Source organism: Chiloscyllium plagiosum, chromosome 13 (genome assembly GCF_004010195.1).
Source record: "Chiloscyllium plagiosum isolate BGI_BamShark_2017 chromosome 13, ASM401019v2, whole genome shotgun sequence".
Classification (NCBI taxonomy): Eukaryota; Metazoa; Chordata; class Chondrichthyes; order Orectolobiformes; family Hemiscylliidae; genus Chiloscyllium; species Chiloscyllium plagiosum.
Genome location: NC_057722.1, coordinates 80,985,193 through 81,011,489, shown reverse-complemented (window position 1 = coordinate 81,011,489; position 26,297 = coordinate 80,985,193). Strand labels below are relative to the sequence as shown.

Below are 26,297 nucleotides of genomic sequence, written 5' to 3'. Positions count from 1 at the left end.
TCGCTCCGAAAACTAGTGTGCTTCCAATTAAACCTGTTGGACTATAACCTGGTGTTGTGTGATTTTTAACTTTGTACACCCCAGTCCAACACCGGCATCTCCAAATCATGACTTCTATCCCAGGAGGCTAGACTCAAGTCCCACCCGCTCTTGAGCTATATAATAATATTCTCTGAACAAATTGATTAGGAAATCTTGGAAATCTTTAGGGACTGGGGGGGGGTAAGATACAAGCAAAGAGGTTTCACCCAGGCTTAATTCTGCTGGGAGGTCTTTTTGAATCATCCTTGATCCCAGATGGAGTTCCTGAACAGACAAACATTTATCATCTCCCTACTGTGGTTTTGTCTATTCTAAAGCAAAGTTTAAATGAGCTAAAACCTTCACATTCAGAAGTATATCTCTTTAGGCCAAGGTCACCCTTTATCAGTTAATAACAATGTTTTCAATTTTCCATCAGGACAAGGAGCAGGAGAACATAAGATCAATGTTGTCTGAGATAACTAGCTGCAGGAGTGCTATTGTGAACAAACTTTAGCAAGCTCAGCAACCTCACCTATCAGCTCAAATTAGCTGCAATATGAAATAAAAGTGATCATTTGCAGTCTCAAGTTGTAACAGTTAATGGATGATGTTGAGTGAATTACTTGTTTAATTTAACTCCATTATGAAAGCAATGCTTTGCTGGAAAGTTCTATTCTGTCCTGTTGTTCTTAACCTCTTCAAAAGATACAAAGTGGAAGAAATGGCTAAGGAGAATATTTCTCTTTGACATTTCATTGTCGGCGAAAACGCTTTCACACAATGAACTACATAAGCCCTTACCTTCTCGCCTTTTTGACCTGGATATCCAATGCCCTGCCAAAAATGATAAAATATACATTTGAGATTGGAACTTCCCATTGAACTGGGTCTGAAATCAGCAACTCAGATGCAAAACGTAACTTCAAATCACAAGATCTTCAAAGTTACTAAGCTCACTCAGCTCCTCCAACCAGAAGATCCCTCACAGTGTCCAGCATCTATTCCTTTCATAGCTATCAGATATTGCTTCTATCGCCCTAACCCTGTTTTACAGTTTGAGCTCTGATATATTTGGACACCCTTTGCATGCATCACCTATTTCAAGGTAAGATCGATAGTGATTGAGACCCAGGGATCTTCCTGACTACGAGATCTTTGATTGAGGTTGATAACCTGGGCCAATCAGGAAAACCCTGGCTGACCAATATAACCAGCAGATCAGAATCTTCTCAGATCAGGAGCCAGACTCTGAGTGGGCTGGCCACAGCCAGTGTGCTCTGCACAGGTAAATAACAGGTGAATTGGTGACAGGACACCAGCATCTATGCAATTATTTCAAGATCACAAGTTTGAAGTTCACCCAGGTCTGCAGGAGGATTACTGGACTCAAAGTGTTAACTCTGCTTTCTCTCCAAAGATGCTATCAGACCTGCTGAGTTTCTCCAGCAATTTCTGCTTTTGTTTCAGATCTCCGACTCTGCAGTTCTTTATTTCACAAGTTTGATCCTTTGTTTCTCTTGGATACACGACAGCGATCTCGGTCCTCAGCGATTTGTTTATGTTGAGCCCTATTGTCAGCCTAGGGTCTCAATCCCCTTCTTTTCAAAATCATCACCTTGGCACTAGTGGAAACTTCTTGTTTTATTTTAACCGTGCCAAGCTGTGCTCTCAGGGGAGCAAGCATTTAATCTCTACCATAAGATTTCATTGAACCTGCCCTGTTCTTCTCTGTGAAAGCTGACGACTGACTCGAAAGATACAACAAAGCAGAGAGATTGAATCATTTTGCTTTATATCTGACTGTCAAACAGTTGTCTCGGATAACCAGCATGATTCTTTATATCAGTTGAATTGTTCTCCCCATTCCCTACCTATCAGTCAGTGCCAGCCAGTGATCAAACAAATTACTTCTGCAAACCATTCATAGTGTGGAAAATCTTAGAACTTTTAAAACAGGCCCCTCTACAGCTGGAAATCAAACTTTTCATCAAACCTCAACAGTTTAACCACTTGAGTTCACACCAATAGTGACCAATACGTAATACAATCAGCTGGATGCACCAAGTATGCACAAAAGGAAAGACAATTGGGTACATTCTTACACATTGTTCATCGCACAATGTAGGCATACCAAAAGACCACTGGGAGTGTGCTATTAGGCAATCTGGACACACCAGAGTTGTGGGTGTCTACTATCACATGTGGGCACACCAACTGTGCACCGGACATGTATTACTGCATAATATGCAGAGAGTATGTTATCACACCATGCGAGCACATTGAATGTGTTAGGTGTGTGCTATGACACAATTTGGGCACACAAACAAAGCAATGGATTCTCCTGAAGAAATTATAAATATTTTACAATGCTACAAGAATTAAATTGCCAACTCACTTTCAGCTTCAAATATAATGGCTCAGATTGTTCTGTCAAAATAACAGAGGCTAATGGTGCTCACTATCATTTATGTGCAAATGACTCACGGACTTAAGACAAAAAAATCAGTAACTAAACTTGATTATTCAAAATTGACGGACGAGTTATGCCAAACCATTATTATTGGGCGGCATGGTGGCGCAGTGGTTAGCACTGTTGCCTCACAGCGCCAGAGACCTGGGTTCAATTCCCGCCTCAGGCGACTGACTGTGTGGAGTTTGCACATTCTCCCCGTGTCTGCGTGGGTTTCCTCCGGGTGCTCCGGTTTCCTCCCACAGTCACAAAGATGTGCGGGTCAGGTGAATTGGCCATGCTAAATTGCCCGTAGTGTTAGGTTAAAGGGGTAAATGTAGGGGTATGAGTGGGTTGCGCTTCGGCGGGTCGGTGTGGACTTGTTGGGCCGAAGGGCCTGTTTCCACACTGTAAGTAATCTAATCTAATCAGTGAAGCTTTCTTTCTCAGAATGCCATGAGGCATTAGTAATGTTCAATAGCAGCTCATTCTGAGTAAAATGCATCATCACCAATCATTTAGATTTGGACCATCAATACAATGAGTTCACTAGGAGACCATTCATCCATAATTTAGCATTACACCGTAGTACATAGAACTATTATTATTCCGTGTTTTACACTTCACAATAATGTAATCATTTTGTAATACATCAAAGATTTCATCAAAATTAAATAGTTCATTTTCAGCATAAGCAAATCCTCAGGCTACCAGTAGTGAAAAACTGTTCTGAGGAAGTTAAAATTCACACAACACCAGGTTATAGTCCAACAGGTTTATTTGGAAGCACTCGCTTTCGGAGCGTCGCTCCTTCATCAGGTGTTGAGGAAGGATCATTGAACCCTAATGTTAACTTTGATTCCCCTCCACAGAAGCTGCCAGACCTGCTGAGGTTTCAGAGCAAGTTCTGTCTTTGTTTGTGTAGTTAAAAACTTACCTGGTCACCTTGTAACCCTTGTAAACCAGGAGGTCCCTGGAAAGAAAGAATATTTGAAAAGATTAATTTGTGTGTTTCCTTTAACACAAGGATTCGAGGCATATTACGAGATTTTTGTTTAAATTCACTGATATGGTGAATTAATGTTGTATTTATTCTAGCATGTCTTTGTCGTAGTTCTGAAACACCTCTGGTGAAGGACCACTGATCATTAGAAATCAAAAAGTGATAAAATTATAAATTTTAAACATTTACAAGCATGTGCAAACTATAAACCTAATTATAAACAATATAATCACAATAAATTTTAAAACAAAATCACACTCTTAAGGATGGAAGTCCTACATGAAAACAGACATCCCAGGTAGACAGGACAGTGAACAAGGCTTTTGGTATGCTTGTCTTTGTCGATCAGTACATTGAGTATAGGCTTTGAGATGTCATATTGCGGCTGTACAGTTCTGAGAAGGGTCACCGGAACCGAAATGTTAATTCTGATTTTTCTTCACAGATGCTGCCAGACCTGCTGAGCTTTTCCAGCAATTTCTATTTTTGTTTCTGATTTACAGCATCCACAGTTCTTTTAATTTTTATTTTGTACGGGACATTGGTTAGGCCACTTTTGGAATATTGTATGCAATTCTGGTCTCCCTGCTATGGGAAGGATGTTGTGAAACTTGAAAGGGTTCAGAAAAGATTTACAAGGATGTTGCCAGGGTTGGAGGGTTTGAGCTCCAGGGAGAAGCTGAACAGGCTGAGGCTGTTTTCCCTGTAGCATCGAAGCCTGAAGTTTATAAAATCATGAGGGGCATGGACAGGGCGAATGGACAAGGTCTTTTACATGGGGTGGAGGAGTCCAGAACTAGAGGTTTAGGGTGAGAGGAGAAAGATATAAAAGAGACCTGAGGGGCAACTTTTTCATGCAGAGGGTGGGTGCGTGTATGGAATGAACTGCCAGAGGAAGTGGTGGAGGCTGGTACAATTACAGCATTTAAAAGGCATCTGGATAGATATATGAATAGGAAGGGTTTAGAGGGATATGGGCCAAGTGCTGGCAAATGGGACTAGATTAGGTTAGGATATCTGGTCAGCATGGACGGGTTGGACTGAAGGGTCTGTTTCTGTGCTGTACATCTCTAAGACTCTATGAGTTTAGGTACTCCCTCATTCACTGATATCAGTGAGTGACCATAGGTGCTTCACAATCCAGAGCCTAGTGCCTCTCAGTGGGACTACTAGCCCACTCTGCATTCTGTGGCCGCACTTTCGCTCCCATCTTCCAGCTGATGTTATTCATGTTCTTTAGCAAACTGCTGGAAAGTCTTCATTGCCTCTTAAGGGGCTGAAGATCTGATTTTGGGAACCATTGTCATTGTAACCATTTTTGTGAAAATATCTTGTTTCACCACCTTAAAACATGGAACAAAAAGACGTCACTCAAAGTTACTGCATTTCAAAGCAGTACTTCAGAAAGTGAGTCAACAATCTGGCTGGTTCCCGGTGATGAATTCAACTTGTTAGTAGGTCCCAGTTACAGATCAGTGTCATAGGCAGATTTCACTGATGCCTTATATTGTGGGAAGCTCCCAGTGATCGATGATATGGCTAATTCCTAGTGATATACAGTGTTGTAACTTTTACACGTGTGTAGATCAGTGTGTAGATCAGTGCTGTGTGTACAACACAATTGGGAGAAAGGCAGTTAAAAATCACACAACACCGGGTTATAGTCCAACAGGTTTATTTGGAAGCACTAGCTTTCGGAGCGCTGCTCCTTCATCAGGTGGTTGTGAAGCAGGATCATAAGACACAGAATTTACAGCAAAAGATTATAGTGTCATAAAGTTGAAACAATACATTGGACAAATCAGATTGTTGTTAAATCTTTCATCTTTTAGAATGGATTTGCTGGTTTCGGTTCATTGAAACGTAAATCCCAGAACTTCTTTTAAGTCACATTCTCGAGATAATTTAAGGTTTTATAAGAAAAAGTGATACCTCAGCTCAGACAATGCCTTTAAGGTGTGAGGTTAGAGTCTGTCTGTATCAGTGCTAACCACTGAGCCACCGTGCCACCTCTCTCTTCAATGTTTGGCACCATTAACATAAATGGTGTTTAGATTAGATTACTTACAGTGTGGAAACAGGCCTTCTGGCCCAACAAGTCCACACCGACGCGCAACCCACCCATACTCCTACATTTACCCCTTCACCTAACACTACGGGCAATTTAGCATGGCCAATTCACCTAACCTGCACATCTTTGGACTGTGGGAGGAAACCGGAGCACCTGGAGGAAACCCACGCAGACACGGGGAGAATGTGCAAACTCCACACAGTCACCTGAGTCGGGAATTGAACCCGGGTCTCTGGCGCTGTGAGGCAGCAGTGATGAGATAGACTTCTTACCAATTCTTCAGAATGGCCACAACTTATCTATCAAACTGCTTCATGTTTTGTATCACTACATCTGAACAATAGACAGACTGGTGACAGAGAAGGAAAGAAAAGGAAACTGACTCCTCACTTTGGATCTCATCCTGTCATGGACAATTTGCCCCAAACACCTGGAGATCGAGAATCAGCCTGTTCAGGTGCATAAAGACTCACAGCAGAAACTGGTGATAATGCACCATCCTTGGATTGAGGGACAGCCGATGATGGCAAGGAGAGGACATTGATGGATCAGGTTTGTGGTTCAAAAGAAGCTCCAAAGGACAGCCATAAAAACACTAGCTCAGTTTCTCTCCACAGACACTGTCAGATTTGCAAAGCCTCATCACCACTATCTGTTTCCAAATCAATATTATACATTATTCCCAGGGATGGATCAAACTGTGGAATGTTCCCTTTAGTCCACTTAAAATAAAACTCAGACACTCCCCATACAATGGATCTGATTTAACCAGCTCGAGAATTTTCAACATTGTATTGTCCTATGTCAGCCCTGAAAACATCAACACCTGTTTTTTTCCCCTTTCTACTATTAACTCTTGCTGCAGAATAATGCCTTCATGAACATATTTCCAGGATTTTACATCTTTCCCATGAAAATGTCATGATCTTATTTCAAGCTGGTTTCTCTGCTGCTCTTCCCCAGTTAGGCTGTTATTACTGTATTTTATTTCAGTGGCACCTCTTGGATCATCTCATTCCAACAGTGATCTACTTACTGGAAAACCCGGTCGGCCTCTCGGTCCTGCAATACCTGGAAGACCAGAGGCTCCTGGAACACCCTGCAAGAGGGCAAAAGAAAATAAATTTATGTCTGCCGTTGGTGATACAGTGTAACAGGACAAAGCATTTGATGTCAGATTATTGTATAATTGGATACTTCTCCTCATGAAGGGCTTTTGCCCGAAACGTCGATTTTCCTACTCTTCAATGCTGCCTGACCTGCTGTGCTTTTCCTGCACCACACTAATCTAGCCCCTCACTTCTCCTTAAGAACCATCCCTGAAAAATGGGCTGAATGACTTAGAATACTCTAGTTCAAACTCAACGGACCTAAGGAACTCCTCTGTACTGTGTGATTCTATGACTTTCTCCCATGTTGCATCATTCGAAGATCCTACTCCTGCTGTTAAATAGTTGAATGCAATTTCTCTCAGATACTGCAGACAATGATTAGGGTGACATTTTATTTATTTCTAAGTTACAAATTACTTTGTGTAGGGTGAGAGGGGAAAGATATAAAAGAAACCTAAGGGGCAACTTTTTCACGCAGAGGGTGGTACGTGTGTGGAATGAGCTGCCAGAGGAAATGGTGGAGGCTGGTACAATTACAACTTTTAAATGGCATTTGGATGGGTATATGAATAGGAAGGGTTTGGAGGGATATGGGCCGGGTGCTGGCAGGTGGGACTAGATTGGGTTGGGATATCTGGTCGGCATGGGTTGGCATCGGTTGGGAAGGGTCTGTTTCCGTGCTGTACATCTCTATGACTCTATAAGCAGTTTGAGAATAATTAAACATTGCTTAATATTCCAGCAAACCTTCCCTGAATAGAACAGCAGGTGCTGGAAATGCGAAACAAAACAGAAATTGCTGGAGAAACTCAGCCGGTCTGGCAGCAACAATGGAGAGAGAAATAGAGTTAATGTTTCAAATCCAGAGAACTGGAGAAGGGTCAGTGAACTCAAAGCATTAACTCTATTTCTCCCTCCACAGATATACCAGACCTATTGATTCTCCAATACTTTCTGTTTTTGCTGCTCTGAACAGAACCACTGGGTTTCAGACACAACTTGATCACCTCCTTCAGAAACCTTTAATATGTCCATCATCATTCACTGATAACGTCCTTATCTTTTTATAGAAACAAAGTTGAGGATGGCATCAATAAAGACCTTTGTAAAGCTAAAGCAATTTATTTTGATTTAAAATGAAATACTTTAAGCTGTGCTCGAACATTGAATTGGTATTTTGATGGCACCTTCATGTTAAATGGACATTTCTTTTAGTGATTGGTCAGTAAGCACCCACATTCTTGGGTTTTTTTTCCCCCACCTGTACCGATTCAAACTTGTTACTGTCTACAATTTCAATTTTTCTAATTATAAGAACATAGGAAAAGTAGAGGCCATTCTGCCCCTTGAGCCTGTTCTACCATTCATTGAGATCATGGCTGATCTGTGGCCTAACTCCATATCCTTGCCTTTAGCCCATATCCCTTACAACCTTTGGTTAACAAAAGTGCATCCACCTTAGACTTAGAATTAGCAAGCATCCAGCTTCCAGTGCCATTTGTGGAAGAGATAAGAACATAGGAAAAGTAGAGGCCATTCTGCCCCTTGAGCCTGTTCTACCATTCATTGAGATCATGGCTGATCTGTGGCCTAACTCCATATCCTTGTCTTTAGCCCATATCCCTTACAACCTTTGGTGAACAAAAGTGCATCCACCTTAGACTTAGAATTAGCAAGCATCCAGCATCCAGTGCCATTTGTGGAAGAGAGTTCCAAACCTCTCCCACCCATTGTGGGTGTGTTGAAGTGCTTTCTAATATCTCCCCTGAACAATCTGGCCCTAATCCTCAGGATGTGCCCCTGGTTTTAGAATCCCCAAGCAGTGGGAATAGTTTTCTTTTCTTCTTCATATCGTGAAGGCTTCAAACAGATCACCCCTTAACTTTCTCAATTCTAAAGACAAAAAGCTAATTTGTATAATCTTTCCTCATAACTTAATCCCTCAAGTCCCGATACCATTTTTGTAAATCTAGACTGTACTCCCTCCAAGGCCAATCTATCCTTCCTGAGGTGTAGTGCCTAGATTTGCTCTCAGAACTCCAAGGTCACTCTTAATAACAGTAAAATCCATCAGCTGCCACTTAGTCTGCCCATCAGCTGGTCCAAACTGCTTTGAGTAGGACCAATCTTTCTGAAGATCATTGCTTGGCCACTTAATTCAAGTGTTTCTAATTAATTAATGCTTCTTGCTTTCCATTAGCAGGCCAGCCTTTGTCCTGCAGATGCTAATCTATTAATTTCACCAGTTTTCTGTAAAGTCACACATATGGAACAGATTTGATTATATACACAATTGTATCTTCTGAAGTAAGTCAAAGTCTTCAGTTATGGTTTAAATTTCAGATGTCAGTTACAAATAATTAAAAATAGGCTGCCAAACAATGTTTAAAAAGTGCAATTCAGCACATGGTTGGAAATTGTGATCTGAGTAAGTTCTGGGTTTCAATTACATACTTAATTAATGTCATTGGTACCAGTTAGCATAAATGCCAGCTTTACTGTTATAATTTCTGATAGTTGCTTTAGGTAGGAGAAACTGAGTTTACATTGAGACATTAACTCTTTTTCTCTCTCCACAGATGCTGCCAGACCTGCTAAGTTTTTCCAGTGATTCCTGTTTTTGTTTCAGATTTCCGGCATCTGCCATAGTTAGCTATTAGTCTGTTTTAGCCTGTGAGATCTCATTCTCATCTTTCTTGTTCATTGAAGATGATTAGTCAACAGTGCAAAGATTAAACATAAGTTCAATAGATTAGTAAAAAAGAAAAGCAATGGTTAAACACATTAGATTTAACAGCACAATAGTGGGACACTCAGAAGTTCAAAACTCCCATAGTTGAAAATTAAAGGTAAATAGATGGAAAGTTACTAGTTAAGTCAATTCCACCTTCAGTAAAGGTTACTGCATCTAACTGAATGCCATCCTGCTCAACCTTGAACCTTGCTTCCAAACAACTTAGATCTGTCCTCCATGTATCTAGTTCCCATCCTTGTCCTGTTCTCTCCTCTGTCAAGATTTCCTTCCCCGTGTCTCTCTTTCTCTCTCAGCCATGACCACCTTTCCTAGGATTTCCCTGCGTTTCAGTCCTGCTTAGACTCTGCTCTCTCCTTGCTCGAACTTTGCCTCTTATATTGAAACCCTGTTTCTAATCAGTTAACATTTTGATTAATTAATTGCCAGTGAAGTAATACATTAAAGCTGACTCTGATGAATTGACAGCCCAAAGTGAACACTTCCTTTCATAATTCATAAGCTGATTAATGCCTCCATCACATCACTATCTTTTAATGACTCAGAGATATCCTGATTCTTTGCTGTGCAGATAACCTAAGAAAAGCAAAATCAAAAATGAGGAAATTATTTGTTACTTACAGGAAAGCCACTGGGGCCTTGGGATCCTGGGTCTCCCTATTGATGAGAGAACAAATTAATCCATCAATCTTTAAATGTTTCAACTGTCTTTACCCAATGATACCATTCTAACAAAATTCATCTGCTCAAATCAGATTAATCAGGCAACTGCTACTTAAATTCAGTTTGCCACAATTTTCAACTATAATCTGTCGCCTTTGCATTCAGCTTTCTACTAGTGGACAGCTCTTTATAGTTGTTCCCCTGGAATAATTGCTTTGCCCAACATTTCTCTTGTGTATTTTTGGTATTTGTGTGTTGGACTTACTCAGTCATTTATAGTCAATAGGTGAGCAATCTATCTTCATAGTCTCATTGCTCACCTATATCTCACTGATTCCCAGTATGCAACCACAATATCCTGTATTTCTCTGGGTTTTACTGTTATTTATGACTGTTCCTGACTGAAACATCTTCATTTTAATCTGTTCCTTTGTGTGGCCCCAATTCCTATTTAGTCTACCGCTCCTCAATTTGAAGACAATGGGTTGGATTTATCCAATGGGAATGGGAAACAATCAAAGTCCAGATTGCTTCCCAATCCTGAGCCCACTCGGCATGCAGGGTCACTTACTGAGACTTTCACAGAAGAATCCCCTGAATGAGAATGAAGACAGATCCTAAGCCCTATGAAGGTTCACAAAGCTGGAGGGCAAATCAGAAACATCCCAGAATGAAAGAATTAAGAGATAAGGAAGTGAGAAAGTGCTTCAATGCTCAGCTCCCCACCTCCAATCTTTTAACACATTCATTAAAATATGCAACCATCCCAGCTGGGCTGGAGTTGAGTTGGGGAAGTGTGGTATGGTGAGAGTGAATAGCTTGGAGAGTGGGCAGGGATGGAGAGGGGAGTCCTAAAACAGGAGCAATGCCAGCTCTCACACCTAGGAATGCCAGGGGATGGTAACTAAAGAGCAGTCTCTCTTACATGGCATTAAGCCAGTTCAAGGATACTCTGAGCAGATAGTTTACCTTCTACATAGCTCACAATTATTCGACTGATTACTTGTAGACTAAATGCTGGAATTGTTTTTCAAACAGTTAACTGACACTCTTGAGCGGAATGGACTTGGAAATTAAATACAGAAGCATAATCTAATTTTTTGCCAACGAATAATGAAGTAGAAAAGTACATGAGTAAATTTTCAATTACACTCAGCTGCATTATTATATTAATCTCAAACAAATCTGCAATAAACCGGAGCACAGATTTTTTTAACAGTTACACTTCAATGTCAATGGCTTGTAAGTCACATTCTTGTACCCAAGTGTTTAAGATTAGCTAATTAGCATAGATTTCATATTTTCCAGTTGATTCCATGAACCTACAATACAACTTTTTATCTATAGCCTCTTACTCCCCTTCACTTTCGGACATTGCAATAGATACAATGTTAATACTGAACTATTAATTTTAGGGTCCTACACTGGTCTGAGTAAAGTTTCAGGATTTTGCATTAGTTATTTCATTAAACAGTTTAGTCTGAATTTTTGCTGTTAAGGTAATTAACAGGCAGGGCAGCTGTTGTGTTTTGATGACCTTGTGGTCACTTAAAGGCACCAACCAGCCTGGCTTCAAACAATTGTTTGTGTTTTAATTATACAAAGTGTATTCAAGATTTATATATCAGCTTTCAAGAAATGGGCAAACCATTTTAACTTAGCACCTTGAACTGAGTATGACCCATCTTTAAATGTGAACCATGTATACTATTAATAAGTTTGCTAAATGACTTGATCAATTAACTAAAACTGCAGAAGAAACCACCTTCACTTTAAAAGGAGATGCTGATGATGTTTTATGAATGTTGGATTTTAATTGCTTTAATATCCTGAGAATGTTGAGGTGAATTGTTTACAACACTTGGCATTATTGATAAGGGGGTGTAACATTGTTTACACAATGTGGGCGGCACGGTGGCACAGTGGTTAGCACTGCTGCCTCACTGCGCCAGAGACCCAGGTTCAATTCCCGCCTCAGGCGACTGACTGTGTGGAGTTTGCACATTCTCCCCGTGTCTGCGTGGGTTTCCTCTGGGTGCTCAGGTTTCCTCCCACAGTCCAAAGATGTGCAGGTCAGGTGAATTGGCCATGCTAAATTGCCCGTAGTGTTAGGTAAGGGGTAAATGTAGGGGTATGGATGGGTTGCGCTTCGACGGGTCCGTGTGGACTTGTTGGGCCGAAGGGCCTGTTTTCACACTGTAAGTAATCTAATCTAATCTAAACTCCTCTGTATCTAAAAGGCTGTGACATTTGTTCACATGAGATAATGTTAATGCTTGGGCCAGATATTTATTTGGCTTCCATAACTCCAGTTACAGAGGTAGAGGGAGACATCAAACTCTCATCTTAAGTGAATGGAAAGAGTGAATTTGAACTATTTCCTAAAAAGAAATTAGAAACGCTTCAGGTTTGCAATAAGAATTGAAAACTCAATATTTGTTGGCACGGTGCTACCATAAACTTCTGTGATAGAATTCTTCTGAAACACAATTCAACCTAACATCATTTCAGAGGCTGGAGATGAGAGAAGTAAGTGGAGTTGGCCATATTCCATAAACCCTGGCCTTGAAGGATAGGAAGCTTCTGTGTTGTGTTCTCTGTATTTCTGTTACGTATTTAGAAAATCTTTTATAGATTCTACTTGGTTCATCAACACTGGCCTTGTTAAGTCAAACAAAACTGAAGACCCCATTGTCATAAAATAAAAATTCAGAACTGAACAGGTTTTGAGTAAAAGAGCTCTGTACCTCAAGATCTGTAACACTGACAATTGACTGCACCTGCCTTCTAAGTCTCTTTAAAGTCTGCATATTTTAGCATATTTCAGCACAGCAACCTGAATCATGCAGATACAGCAAAGTATCAACTTTAGCTGAATACAAGTCCCAACTCATGAAGTACAGTGCTTTGCTAACATTCGTTCTTCCACATCAAAAGCAGGTTTCAGAACTGATAGCTTTTATCTTCAACTGATGGCTAAGTCATACTCCGGACTATTGCTATGTCTATGTTTTGCTGGGTTCCTTTCCTAGAACAGTCCCACATCTTCACTTTGTTCTTTCGTCTTTTCTTCTGTAATCCATTTGGAATTAAGATAGTATTTATAAAGAGTTAGCTATGATGGTGTTTTAAAAATTGTATTCGGTCACCACCGGGGAGTCAGTGGTAAACAATGGTAATGTCACTACTGGAGCAATCCAGAACACCAAGTTTAATGTTCTTGAACATAGGCTTGAATCTTACGATGGTAAATAGTGAATTTGAATTCAATGAAAATCTGAATAAAAAGCTAATCTAATGACTATCGTGTAACCATTGTCGATTCCCTCATGCCCTTTGGCGAAAGGAAATCTGCCATCCAGACCCATTGAGACGTCGTTGACTCGGACCCACAGCAATGTGGCTGGTTGGTAACTCTTAATGGTCCCAGGGTAATTAGGATGGGGCAATAAAATGCGAGTAGAGCTAGTGATGCCCACATCACTTCAACAAATTAAATTAGTTTGTCAAAAACAACTGTTTTACTCTACAAATGCGTAGCCCAACAGCTCATGCTATGATGTACAAGCCAGGTCCCCACACTGTCATCATCTTCCTTCCTACCTTTATTACACTGGAAAGTAAAGAAAAGTGATGGATAGCAACTAGTGCTTTAAAGTGACACTCACCGGGGGACCCATCAAAGGGAAGGTAAACATTAGAGAATCTCCTTTTGAGCCCTTTGGTCCTGGTATTCCCTGAAAGAAACATGGTGCAAGCCAAGTATGACAAACAATGAATAGCAATAAAATAAATGTATTCACATGTTCTGACATTTCAGCAAAGTACTGTTCATATCACAAGATATTCATACCCTAAACTCTAGTTCTAATTCAGTGTGAAATATTTCTCTGCAAAATGCTAAAACCATTGCCTATTGCATGTACTTCTTAGGAGTGTGACATGTGTAATGTTTTCTTTTCATGCTAATCCTAAAACAGTTATTTGAAGCACTTAATTATTCAATGTATTTGTGGTTCTCCTTGCAATTCCACCTCGAAAGCACTATTTATCCGAAATCTGACACATCCTCCTGCTGCCACATGCTGTTGAATGATCATACATCTCGCAACATTCTCAGCAATGCTAACATTCTCAGCAATGCTAACATCAGTATCAGTCCCTTTACCCAGCTCTCTTCCTGTTGCTCACTGCTTCACCAATCCTTCCACCTCTTGCTGTCCTGCTGTGGCCCCTCCTATTGCTCACCATCCTCACACCGAACAATCACAGCCACTGTGGGTGATCCTATACACCTTTATAAAAACAGACAGAGTCATTTCAGAGATGGGTAGGAAGCTTGATCAAGGAGGTCACTTTTAACCAGGGTCCTAATAAGGAGAGGGAGAGGATGACGCAAATCTGCTTAATCAGAGAATTTCAGAGCATGGACAAATTCATGGGTGAAAATGGTGGCATGAAGAGGTCAGAGTCAGAAACCAGAGCAGACAAAGGCCATTCCACCCATCGAGTTTGCTCTGCCATTCAGTAAGATTGTGGCTAATCTAATGATCCTCAGCTCCATTTCCCTGTCTTTTCCCCACAACCACTGATTCCCTTACTGATTAAAAATCTGGTGTCTATCTCAGCTTTGGATATACTTAAAGATGCAGACTCCATAGGCCTCTACAGTAAAGATCCAAACTCCACAGGCCTCTACAGTAATGATCCAGACTCCACAGGCCTCTACAGTAATGATCCAGACTCCACAGGCCTCTACAGTAAAGATCCAAACTCCATAGGCCTCTACAGTAATGATCCAGACTCCACAGGCCTCCGCAGTAAAACTCCAGACTCCACAGGCCTCTGTAGTAATGCTCCAGACTCCATAGGCCTCTGCAGTAAAGATCCAGACTCCATAGGCCTCTATAGTAAAGATCCAGACTCCACAGGCCTCAGCAGTAAAGATCCAGACTCCATAGGCCTCTACAGTAAAGATCCAGTCTCCACAGGCCTCCGCAGTAAAGATCCAGAGTCCACAGGCCTCCGCAGTAAAAATCCAGACTCCACAGGCCTCTGCAGTAATGCTCCAGACTCCATAGGCCTCTGAAATAAAGATCCATATTCCATAGGCCTCTGAAGTAATGATCCAGACTCTACATACCTTTGCAGTAACAATTCAGACTCCACAGGCCTTTGCACTAATGATCCAGCCTCCACAGGCCTTTGCAGTAAAGAATTTCAAGGATTCGCTATGCTCAGAGAGAAGAAATTCCCCCACATCTCTGTCTTCAATGTATGACCCCTTACCCTGAGATGATGCTCCTCTGATCCTAGACTCTCCCATGAAGAAAAACCTCATTTTGTTTGTTAGGGACCAGCTGATTGTGAGGTGGCTGTGTTCTTTGTTAAATATACCTCATTGATTGAGAAGCATTTCATTTTACATAATTGCTTGGAATAAAAGCAATTCTTCATTCTGCCTACCTGTAAAGTAATAACCTTGAGACAGGAAGCCTAGCAGAGAGACCTTCCTGAGCTCTATTAACTGAGCACACTTGTAAAACAGTGGGTACATCATTAACAGGGACTCAATCAACAACAGCCAAAATGAGCTGGAAACTAGCTGACCACTCTCAAAAACACACTGTGGGCCGTAACAGATGGAACACCATTGAAGAGGTTATCATGTAATTCCAAAGTGGAAAAGCCTGGCTTCAGAATTAGGAATGTAACAGGTTTTAAGCAAGTGAAAGGGTAGAGGATGGAATAAAGACAAAAGGTCTGTGATGGAGAGTAAGACAAGAGAAAATAAATGATAAAGAGGGGAAGACATTGAAAGGCCAAAAGGAATGGTGATGGAAGAAGAAAAATAAATAAAGGATGTGTCTAGAGGTGTAAATGACAGAAAAATTTCAGTCTGAAAATGAAGACAATGAAAAATATACAGGATTAAAGCAAAAACCTGCAGGGAAAAATGAAACAAAGCTGGAGCAAACATAACAGACTTGAAATTGCTGGACTCAATGTTGAAACCAGAAAACCATAAAGTGCCTAATCAAAAGATGAGGTGTGGTTGCTCATGTTTCCATTGAGAAACAGAACATCAATTATTTGGAGAGTGGTTTTAGAATCAGTGGGAGGGCAGGGGATGTGACAGAGGTGGAGGGTTTGCAATAGACAAGACATGAAATTACAATATCAGCCCAGGGTCAAACAGAACATGGAGGTACCAAACTGTAACTGTTAGGATTTTGAGGATAGTGTGTGGTCAGTGTTTCTATGAGGAATGGGGGTGTTTACAAAGGAGTTGCGGTGAAGAAAAATGTCCAAGAGAAAATAAAATCAGTGTGGAAAAGCCATTCAAACAGTTGACTCGTCCCTTGATCTAAATCCTTTCCCATAACCTTATAATTTTTCATTATCTTTCTCAGCACAGTCATATCCCTTTAATCTGCTGAATGAAAAATATACAGGTCGTTCTGCTATGACATGTGTTTCATTAATGCAAATTCACTATAACATGATTGACAAGTTGGTGACACTGTTTCTAAAGCACAAATATTTAAAGGGTGTATTGGTTATAACACGATTCCAGCACCATTCGATTAAATGGTGCTGCTATTACACGATTTTATTATAACATGTGATCGCACGAGAACGGAACTACAGCATTATAGCAGAACTGACTGCACTCAATTCCCTTTTCAATGGCTATATTGAATGAGGTAGTTTGATGTTGGTGAGTGCAGCACAGGACCCGAGGTAATGATGACGGCAGGTCAGCCTCTGTACTTGGTGGAGAAAGCAGCATCTGTGGTCAGTGTCGGTCAGCATTGGAGATGCGTTAGACCTGAATCGTACGGCCGGCAGGTCAGCCGGGGTGACAGTTGCATTGGCAGCAGCATGGTCAGCCCGGTGTGGTGCTCCTGGCACCTAGTGATGGTGTCATTGGTCACCCTGCAGTGGGACTCCTGGGATGTGAGTGCATTGGTGGGCATGGAGATCCCATCTCACCCCACCCCGTCAATGTCGAGCAGTGCACAAGAAGGGAAGAAAACTCTGTTTTCTGTAATATTTTAGTTGCATCGTAATATCTACTGTAACTCAAAATGGCACCAGAGCATTGCAATATAGTACACTTTTCACCAGCTTTATTTGTTAAATACAAGTGACAATAACTCATTCAATGCAATTCAATTCTGTTACCACATGGGAACAATGTTTCCAAGTGAAGATCCTATTCCCTGAGGGTTAGAATGAAGGTTTCTTACCGGCAAGCCAGGTCTTCCTGGATATCCTGCACTCCCTGGAAGGCCAGGGTCTCCTCGAGTTCCATTACAACCATCCAATCCAGGAGGCCCCCTTGGGCCTTGCAGCCCTGGAAAACCCTAAAGTGATGACAACTGGTTAAAAGGTTGTAATGCAGCCATCTGAGAGGGATGGATTTTCATATTGCTATACAGGGCTTTGCTTGAGAAAACTTTACATCAGGGTTAGAGCCTGAACTAGCACAGTTCAGGTTAGTCTATCAGAGTTAAAACACACGACCACAACTCCATCGTAGTCAACAAGTGGAAAGTAATCCAAGTACATACTCACCGGAATGCCGTCTAATCCTAGAAAGCCAGGAACACCAGTAGCGCCCTGCAACATTAAAACAATTGGGTTAATTTTGTAAATTAGACCTTGCCTGACCCTCTTTCTAACAATTAATAGGAAGCCTAGTTGATCTGTTCCCTTCACTCCACCAAAGAGCAGTCCTCAGCAATTTTAGGTGTTTGGAGTACAGTTGTTATTGGTATTGTCAAATATAAGGGCATAGGGTTGAATTTCCTTTTATTATATGAATTTGTAAAACTTTGAAATATGATCAGGTCCAAGCAGGAGTTTTGTTCTTATTCTTTCACAGGTTTGGTGGGGGTCTCTGACTGGGCCAGAATTTGTTACCCACCCCAAACTGCCCTTTCGAAGGTAGAGGTGAGCCACCTCTTTGAAGCCCTGCAGTCCATGTGGGTTACAGACACTGACAGTACAGTTACAGAGGATAGTAACAAAACTATGCCTCTTACAAAACAGTTTCTGGCTCAACCAGCTGTTTGTTTGAATGTGATGGCTATTATTCTTCAAATGTTTATATGTCATTGCAGATTGGCAACAGGTTACACTCATCAGACTCGATGGTGGGCTCTAATACATTCTGCGCGCAACCATGTCTTTATCTTACTCCATCTCCTTTAATTCCAGGAAATCCAGGCAGGCCGCGATCTCCCTTTTGTCCTTTCTCTCCCGGTGGACCTTGTGGGCCTTGAAGTCCAGGGGAACCTGTTGGACCTTGTCTTCCTAGTAAGCCTGGCTGACCCTGCGGTTAATACGCAAGATGTTGGCAATTTTTTCAAGACATCAATTTTGCAACAAATCAAGCTGAACAATCAACTCCCTGCACAGTTACGTTCACACATTTCACTGGTTTTAGATACAACAGAGAGAAGAAGACAGAGGAGATCCAATAGATTTAGCAGACAGGGAGAAGCGCCCCCTGCTCATAAAAGGAATAAGTTCAAGAGGGACATATATTTAAAATAATGTGCAAAAGAACTTATTCACACAATGGACAGTTAGGACATGGAATGAACTTGGCAAAGGTGAGGACTGCAGATGCTGGAAATCAGAGTCTAGTTTGGAGTGTGGTGCTGGAAAAGCACAGCAGATCAGGCAGCATCTGAGAAGCAGAAAAATTGACGTTTCGGGCAGAAGCCTTTCATCAGGAATGCACTGCCTGGAAACATGGGGGAGGCAGGTTCAATTGAGGCAATCACGAGAGGCATTGGATGGTTATTTGGATAGAAATAATATGCAAACGTTTGGGGAAAAATGCAGGAGACTGGCACCAGGTAATGATACTCATTTGAAGAGTATGAATGGGATGAATGACCTCCTCCTGAACCATAACAGTTCTGTGATTCTGTGAATAGAACAGGGAAAAGCATCAAGAGACAATGTCAATCTAAGTTATGCACATCAGAGCATTCATTCTGCTGTTCCCCAAAATGAGAGGCTATTCCATTTATCAAGCTGATTAACTCCTCAACTTATAAAGAAGTCACTTCATTGTAAATTAACCAACCCACTTAATCTCCCGGTGAGAAAATCAGCAGTGATTCTTCCTTCCCTGCACTAAAGCAAACCTTGCAAAAATCTCGGATACACCCCTTATCTTAAATCTTGCATTGTTCATTCTTGACTAGTTACATTCCTTTGCATGACAATTTTTATCAGAATATTGATCAGGATTCCATATCCTACAGTGCATTTGATGACCTGTATTTGGACCTTTCCTCACAGCTGTTAAAAGCATTTCCAACTACATATTCATCCAGCATTGTTCTTATAATGTTCCATGGAAAAAAGTGAAAAAGTTGCATTTGAATTTTATCACACCTCTCTAAAAAAATTAAAATTCACGGAAAGCAGGGGGCACCTTTCTATTTGCTATTTTTCATTCCAATGAGAATTTCTGTTTTATCTGAATCCAAAAATGCAAGAAGGACAAATCTTTTGCTTCTTTACATCCAAAGGGTTTTTTTCCATGTGTTTTCTTTTCAAGTCAAGGCAAAAAGTATTTGCATTTGTTTACTGGAAGCTGTGTGTGACAGAAATCTCAAGCCATGTTCAAAGAAACTAAAGAGAGTGACATGATGACAGGTAATCAGACAGAACATGGACTTTCATTTCACCTTAACAAAAAAAAACTGGATTCTCACCAGCTTTCATGAACTGTCCACATTTTGTAGGTACAGCAAAAAGATGAAGCTTTGATAAATATGCATTTCAAATGACTTCATATACTCACAAAAAGAATGCAATTTGCATTCAAAGATTTTTGTTTAGGATGACGGGATAACTTGCTTCTTACATTTTCACATTCCTTTTGCTCACTGTAAAGTAGTTTTTTTACAATATGTAGCTGTAGATGTAATCTTACAAACTTGGAAGCAGCAGCTGGGCAACATTACAAAGGTTATTATTCAGACTACGGTTCAAGTCTTGGTTAGTCTACAATCTGTGTGATCAGGCTCTTCTTTAGAACTGATAGTGGTGAGGGAAGGCTGGTCTTTATACTGATGGCAGGGGTTGGGGAAAAGTCAGAGGTGGAGCCTGGAGACAGGAAAGGTTAGGCAGACAAAGAGCTGGTTGAAAGTAAGCCATGGAAGAAGAAAACCTGCTAATGGGTGGCTAGGGTTATACGAGGTGGGTAAATAATTTGAAAGAAGCTGCTCAAGCCCTAAAATTGTGGGACTCAACATTGCATCCTGAAGTTTGCAGGGACCCAAAGCGGAAAATGAGATGCTGTTCCTCCAGTTTTCACTGAGCTGCACAGGAGCACCACAGAAAGCCTGAGACAGAGATGTTGGTCACAGTTCACAACAATGTGTTGAAATAGCAGGGAACTGGAAGCTCAGGGTCATTTTTGTGGACAGAACGTAGATGTTCTGAAAAGCAATTGCCCAGCCTGCATTTTGTCTCCCCAGTGTAGAGCAGACCACACCGTGAGAGCAAATGCAGTAGACGAGACTGAGGGAAGTGCTGGTAAAGCACTGCTTCACCTGGAAGGTGTGTCTGGAGCCTTGGATATTGTGGAAGGAGGATGTAAACAGACAGGGCTTACACCTTCTGCAGTTGCAGGGGAAAGTGCCATGGAGCTATGGGGAACTGCTGGGAATGGAGGAGGAGTGGACCAGGATATCCTGGAGGGAACACTCCCTGCAGAATGCTGACATAGAGGAGAGGGGAATATTTGTCTGGTGGTGGCTTCCCACTGAAAGGGGTGGAAATGGAAGCTATGATCCTCTGGATGTGGAGGCAGGTGGGTAGAACGTGAATACTGGGGGATCCTATCAGCGTTGAGAGAGGTAAGGGGTGACGGTAGAAGTACATGAAACTCATCCAGGCAAGTGAGGAGTATTCCATCACACTCCTGACTTGTGCCTTGTAGATGATGGACAGGGTTTGGGGAGTCAGGAGGTGATTTACTCACCTCAGAATTCCTAGCCTTTGTCCTGCTCTTGTATTCACTGCATTTATGTGGCAAGTCCAGTTCAGTTTCTGGTTGATAGTAACCCCCAGGATGTTGCCAGTGAGGGGTTCAGTAATGATAGCACCATTGAGGGTCACAGGTCCATGCTTAGCTTCTCTCGTGTTGGAGATGGTTAAAATTAAAATTAAAAGGTTATAATCCACCAGGTGTATTCCTGGACTATAACCTGGTGTTGTGAGATTTTTAACTGTGTCCACCTCAGTCCAACACCAGCTCCTCCACATCATGTTGGAGATGGTCATCGCTAGGCACTTTGGGGCATATTAGTTGCTTGCTACTTTTCAGCTGAACGAGCTTTTGCCCGAAACATCGATTCTCCTGCTCCTTGGATGCTGCCTGACCTGCTGTGCTTTTCCAGCAACACTCTTATCTTGACTTTTCAGCTGAAGTCTAATGTTGAGCAGGCTCTGTCTAGAAAGTATAGATGCAGGTGGGTGAGTGAAGTGGAAAATGGGTGAATTGATGTCCAGACTTTGGAAATTAAGAGTAAACACATGCATTCTCAGAAATGCAAAAATAACCAGCCTCTCACTGAGAAATGACAACTGCTGCACACTTCCACAGTTTGAAGGTTTACCAGACTGTCAGCTTTACTGGAGAAGCAGTCCTTGCTGTGCCCTCCTCACTGAGCTTGGCTGTTTGCACACCGCACTGGAAACCCATCGATCAGGTTCAAACTTCAGCTATTTCCCGCTTTGACTATTACAGCTATTCAGCCAACAGTTCCATAGGGGTTGCCTGTTCCCTGGCAAACTGCCTGGTGTCACAAAGCTGGTCCCTTTTTTCCCTAAAAGCTGTTCCATGTCTCAAGGAGACTCTGTCCTTGATTTTTTTCAGAGGGGTAATAAATCGGACCATGTTCCGATCAGTCTGGTTTGATACAGAGACGAAAAGGATTTTGAGCCCCTTTTTGTTTATATGTAAACAGATGAGATTTCAGGCCAAAGTGGTCAGGTTTTAGAGGTGACCTGTATAATGAAAGGGGAGTGGTCAGCTCTCTAGCTGAGCAGTTTAGGTAGGTCCTGAACTGATTGGGAGTTCAACAGGGAGCTGTGTGGAAACTCTCTCTATATCACCTTCTGCCTCTCAACTTCAACCTGGAAGTGTGTGTTCCACTTATACTGGTTTTTAAAGAGAGTTTGCTTATTGGGACTATTGTGTATATTCAGAACAGCATAATTAAGTCTAGTTTGGAAAGACTAAGTTCTGTAGAGGTTCTTTATTCTATTCTTTGCGTTTCATTGTGTAACTTTGTGAATTAGCTTTGTCTGTTTTAAAATCTAGTAGTCAACCTCGCTAACTTACTCCAGGTAATGTTCACTGCACACTAACTGGAACAAATTGCAAAGTCATGGTCTGGGGTTGCCTGCTTAAGAATGTTTTGAGTAGTCTGGCTTAGTCCATAACAATGGAACGAAACAAACACAGAGAATACAGGAGAAACTTAACAGGTCTGGTAGTGTCATGGCGAGTAATCGAGTTAACATTTTAGGGTCTGGTTTGACTTCTTCAGAACACAAAGAGTCATACTGAACTCAAAACATTAACTCTGTTTCTCTCTTGACAGGTGCTGCCAGACCTGCCGAGTTCCTTCAGCATTCTCTGTGTTTGTTCCAGATTTCCAGCAAGATTTTGCTTTAATTCCAGCTGGATCACATCAGTTACCTGATCCAATACTACTTTCACCACTTCAACCTCTTTCCTTGACCCCAAACCTGCCTCCCCGACAATTAAAATTCTGTCCTTTTTTAAACATAAAATCAGGCTCTGTTATTTAATAACACTTAAGAAAGCTATATAGTTCAAGGGCTATTTTCCATTGCACACCAACATCAGGGTATAATTTCAGACTTTTAATACTTAATAAGGTTATCAGGATGTTGATGCATTGAAATCAGACAATTTCTGGAATTCACAATTGGAATGATGGTGAAATGATTAGTGTTTGCCATCATTATATAATTAAACTAAAAGAAACAAACTTGTGGTATGCACACTTGCAGTTAAATGCAGAAATCTATCAGTTGTTTTAAATGATACTTTCCTTTTTCATTGGAAAGGGTGCAGAAGAGATTTACTGGGATGTTGCCTGCTTTGGAAGGAAGGTCTTCTGAGGAAAGACTGAGGAACTTGAGGCTATTTTCATTAGAGAGAAGGTTAAGGGGTGACTTAAAAGAGACATACAAGATGATCAGAGGATTAGATAGAGTGGACAGTGAAAGCCTTTTTCCTTGGATGGTGATGGCTAGCACAAATGGCTTTAAATTGAGGGGTGATAGATATAGGACAGATGTCAGAGGTAGTTTCTTTACTCAGAGAATAGTAGAGACTAGGAATTTGCTCCCTGCAACAGTAGTGGACTCGCCAACCTTAAGGGTATTTAAATGGTCATTGGATAAACATACGGATGATAATGGAATATTGTAGGTTAGATGGGCTTCACGTTGTTCCACAGGTCAGCGCAACATCGAGGGTCGAAGGGCCTGTACTGCTCTGTCATGTTCTATGTTCTCCACAGGGTGCACATTACATTCCCGGCAAAGGTCATGAACATTGAAACAGTAACTTGCTTGAACTTCAATTTTTTACTCATTACTCTTACTGCAAAAACCATTGAAAATGTTCAGCCTGGGTCAGCGAGGTCTAACTGAGTTTGCATAATAAAACCTACATACAAAGAAATTACAGCTTTAGCCCTAAAGCATATTTTTGCACGTCTGTACTGTCATTCCCTCACAACAGTACTAAAAATTTCACATTTTTAAGATAATAAAAATTAAATTCCGGTTTTAACACTTTATTTACAGCATTTTACCTTCTACCTTAATTCTACGTGTTTGCAATTATTCTTCAACTTTTTTTGACATGGTTTAAAAAGTGAATTATAAATCAAGTTTGATCATTCTTTAACTTGATTGGCTGATCAGTCTGTCCAATGGATTAACTGTTGCTCAAGCCCATAGATCCCCAACTGAAATCACATCAGAGTTTTTAAAAAAATCTACCCATTGAAGCCTGCTCATCTTTTATTTAAATCTTCCTTTCAGGTTAGCAGGTAGCTTCATCTCCTTGTTGTTGACTGTGGAGTTCAGTCCACTGTGTCTGAGCAGAGATACACCATAGTAACATGTTCCTTAGGGGAGACAGGTCAACTGATGATTGTAAATAAAAATGATTGATGATTTTAAATACTTTTTTCCTGTTCCATGAGAAAGTACTACAGCTGAACAGCTGTTTTAAAAAGTTAAAACTGCTTTAAAAAGAACTATCAGCTCATGTTCTATACCCTTGGGTGATTACAGGTATGTGCTGTAACAAAATGGCATGCAGCATACAGATTCTGTCACAGCCCACCCAAGCAGTTTTGTAAAGCGTGATTAGAGAGAAAAACTACACTGCACATGAACAGAAACATTTCTAACCACAGACAGATATTCAGTCAGGAGGAACAGTGGAACAGAGTCAGCTGTTTAGCTTTTCTTGGTTGTTCTTCCATCCAATGAAATCGTGATTGTCTGGATCCAAATTCCACCACCCACCTTGGCTCTGCATTCTTGGTTAGAGTGAATGTACCAACCCCATTCAATATGATCAGAGCTGATCTGATGTTAACCTGAACTCTACACTCCTGCATGTCCCTGATAATCTTTCATCCTCCTGATCATCAAGAACCTATCTCCCTCTGCCTTAAAAATATCTAAAGATTCTTCATCCCTGCCTTTTGAGGAAGGGAATTCTGAAAACTCTCAACCTCTGAGAAAAATGTTTCCTCTTAAACAGGTGTGTCCTTATGTTTAAACTTTGACCCCTCGTTTTAGATTCTCCTACAACAGTAAACATCCTTTCCACATCCACCCAATCAAGTCTCCTCAGAATTTTACATTCCAATCAAGTCACGTCTGACTCTTTTAAATTACACAAGATACAGGCCCGCCCTCCCTCGTCTTTCCTCTTAAGGCAATCCACTCATTCCAGGGCTTAGTCTTACAAATAAAATCAAAGACCTGCAGATGCTGGAAATCAGAAATAAAAGCAGAAACTGTTGGGAAAGCTCAGCAGGTCTGGTAGCATCCGTGGAGAGAAAACAGACTTAACGTCTGGATCCGAAAAGTTAACTGCTTTCTCTCTCCCCACAGACGCTGCCAGACCTGCTGAGTTTTTTCAACAACTTCTGTTTTGGTCTAGTAAACTTTCTCTGAATGGTTTCCGACACATCAATATTGTTGCATCATGTACTCTGTCACACCAATGCCCTGTCTAACTGAAGTATCACCACCCCACTTTTGTACCCAATTCTTCTTCACAATAAAGCATAATACTATGAACTTTCCAGAGTAGCACTGTCACCTTTTCTTAAACATAGTCCAGACATCAATTCATGTAAAATAGTTGTGCATTGATTAATGTTTGAGCCTAAAGTTTAGATCATGCCCCATTATCGTGTAGACTGTACATGCTTTACAAAGCTATGGACCTGGATCAAACTGGATCCTCTGGCCTCATTAGAATAATGGTGAGTTGCACCAACAGCTGTGACCTTTGGGGTAGCATTTATTCAGACTTGGAAATATGCACATTGTTGGCTTTTATTGACTAGGCCTAATGGTCCTTCTGAAGGTGGGGGTGACCTGCCTCTTGCACTGCTGCAGTAAGGTCACCCACAGTGGGGTTTTGGGTCAACTAGATTCTTTACCGAGCGCTGAAGAAATGGGGAGACACTCCTGTGTCAGGATGGTGTGTAATAGATTGGTGTTTCCCACGTACCTGCTTACCCTTGTCCTTACAGGTGGTAGTGGTCAGGGGGTTGGAAGGTGCTGTCTAAGGAGCCTCGGTGATTTACTATAGTGCATCTTGTAGATGGTACACACTGCTGCAACTGAGTGTTGGAGGCAGGGAATGTTGAAGGAGGTGGACATGATACAATTTGAGTCAGTTGCTTTGTCCAGGTCGATGAACAGCTGCTTAATGTTGGAGCTGCACCGATGCAGGCAAGTGCAGAGCATTGCACCACAGTTGCGAATTTAGTTTTGTGAACTGTCAGAGAGTGGGGCTGGGTGAGCATTGTTAGAAGGGGTTGGTGAGGAAGGAGGGGTGAACTGTCAGGGTGTGAGGGAGGGGGTGAACTGTCAGGGTGTGAGGGAGGGGG

At 41.4% G+C, this 26,297-nt stretch overlaps 1 protein-coding gene across 1 annotated transcript in view; it reads right to left on the bottom strand.

The window, feature by feature from the left end:
* Positions 1–26,297, bottom strand: part of LOC122555674 (collagen alpha-4(IV) chain-like) — a 240,741-nt gene that overhangs the window by 133,453 nt on the left and 80,991 nt on the right. Inside the window, exons 5-12 of the mRNA XM_043701670.1 lie at positions 18,281–18,415; positions 17,656–17,700; positions 17,328–17,444; positions 13,743–13,811; positions 10,033–10,068; positions 6,584–6,646; positions 3,411–3,446; positions 826–858 (exon numbers count right to left, since the gene is read on the bottom strand). Coding sequence (XP_043557605.1) covers positions 826–858; positions 3,411–3,446; positions 6,584–6,646; positions 10,033–10,068; positions 13,743–13,811; positions 17,328–17,444; positions 17,656–17,700; positions 18,281–18,415 — 534 coding nt within the window. The remainder of the gene's footprint in view (positions 1–825; positions 859–3,410; positions 3,447–6,583; positions 6,647–10,032; positions 10,069–13,742; positions 13,812–17,327; positions 17,445–17,655; positions 17,701–18,280; positions 18,416–26,297) is intronic.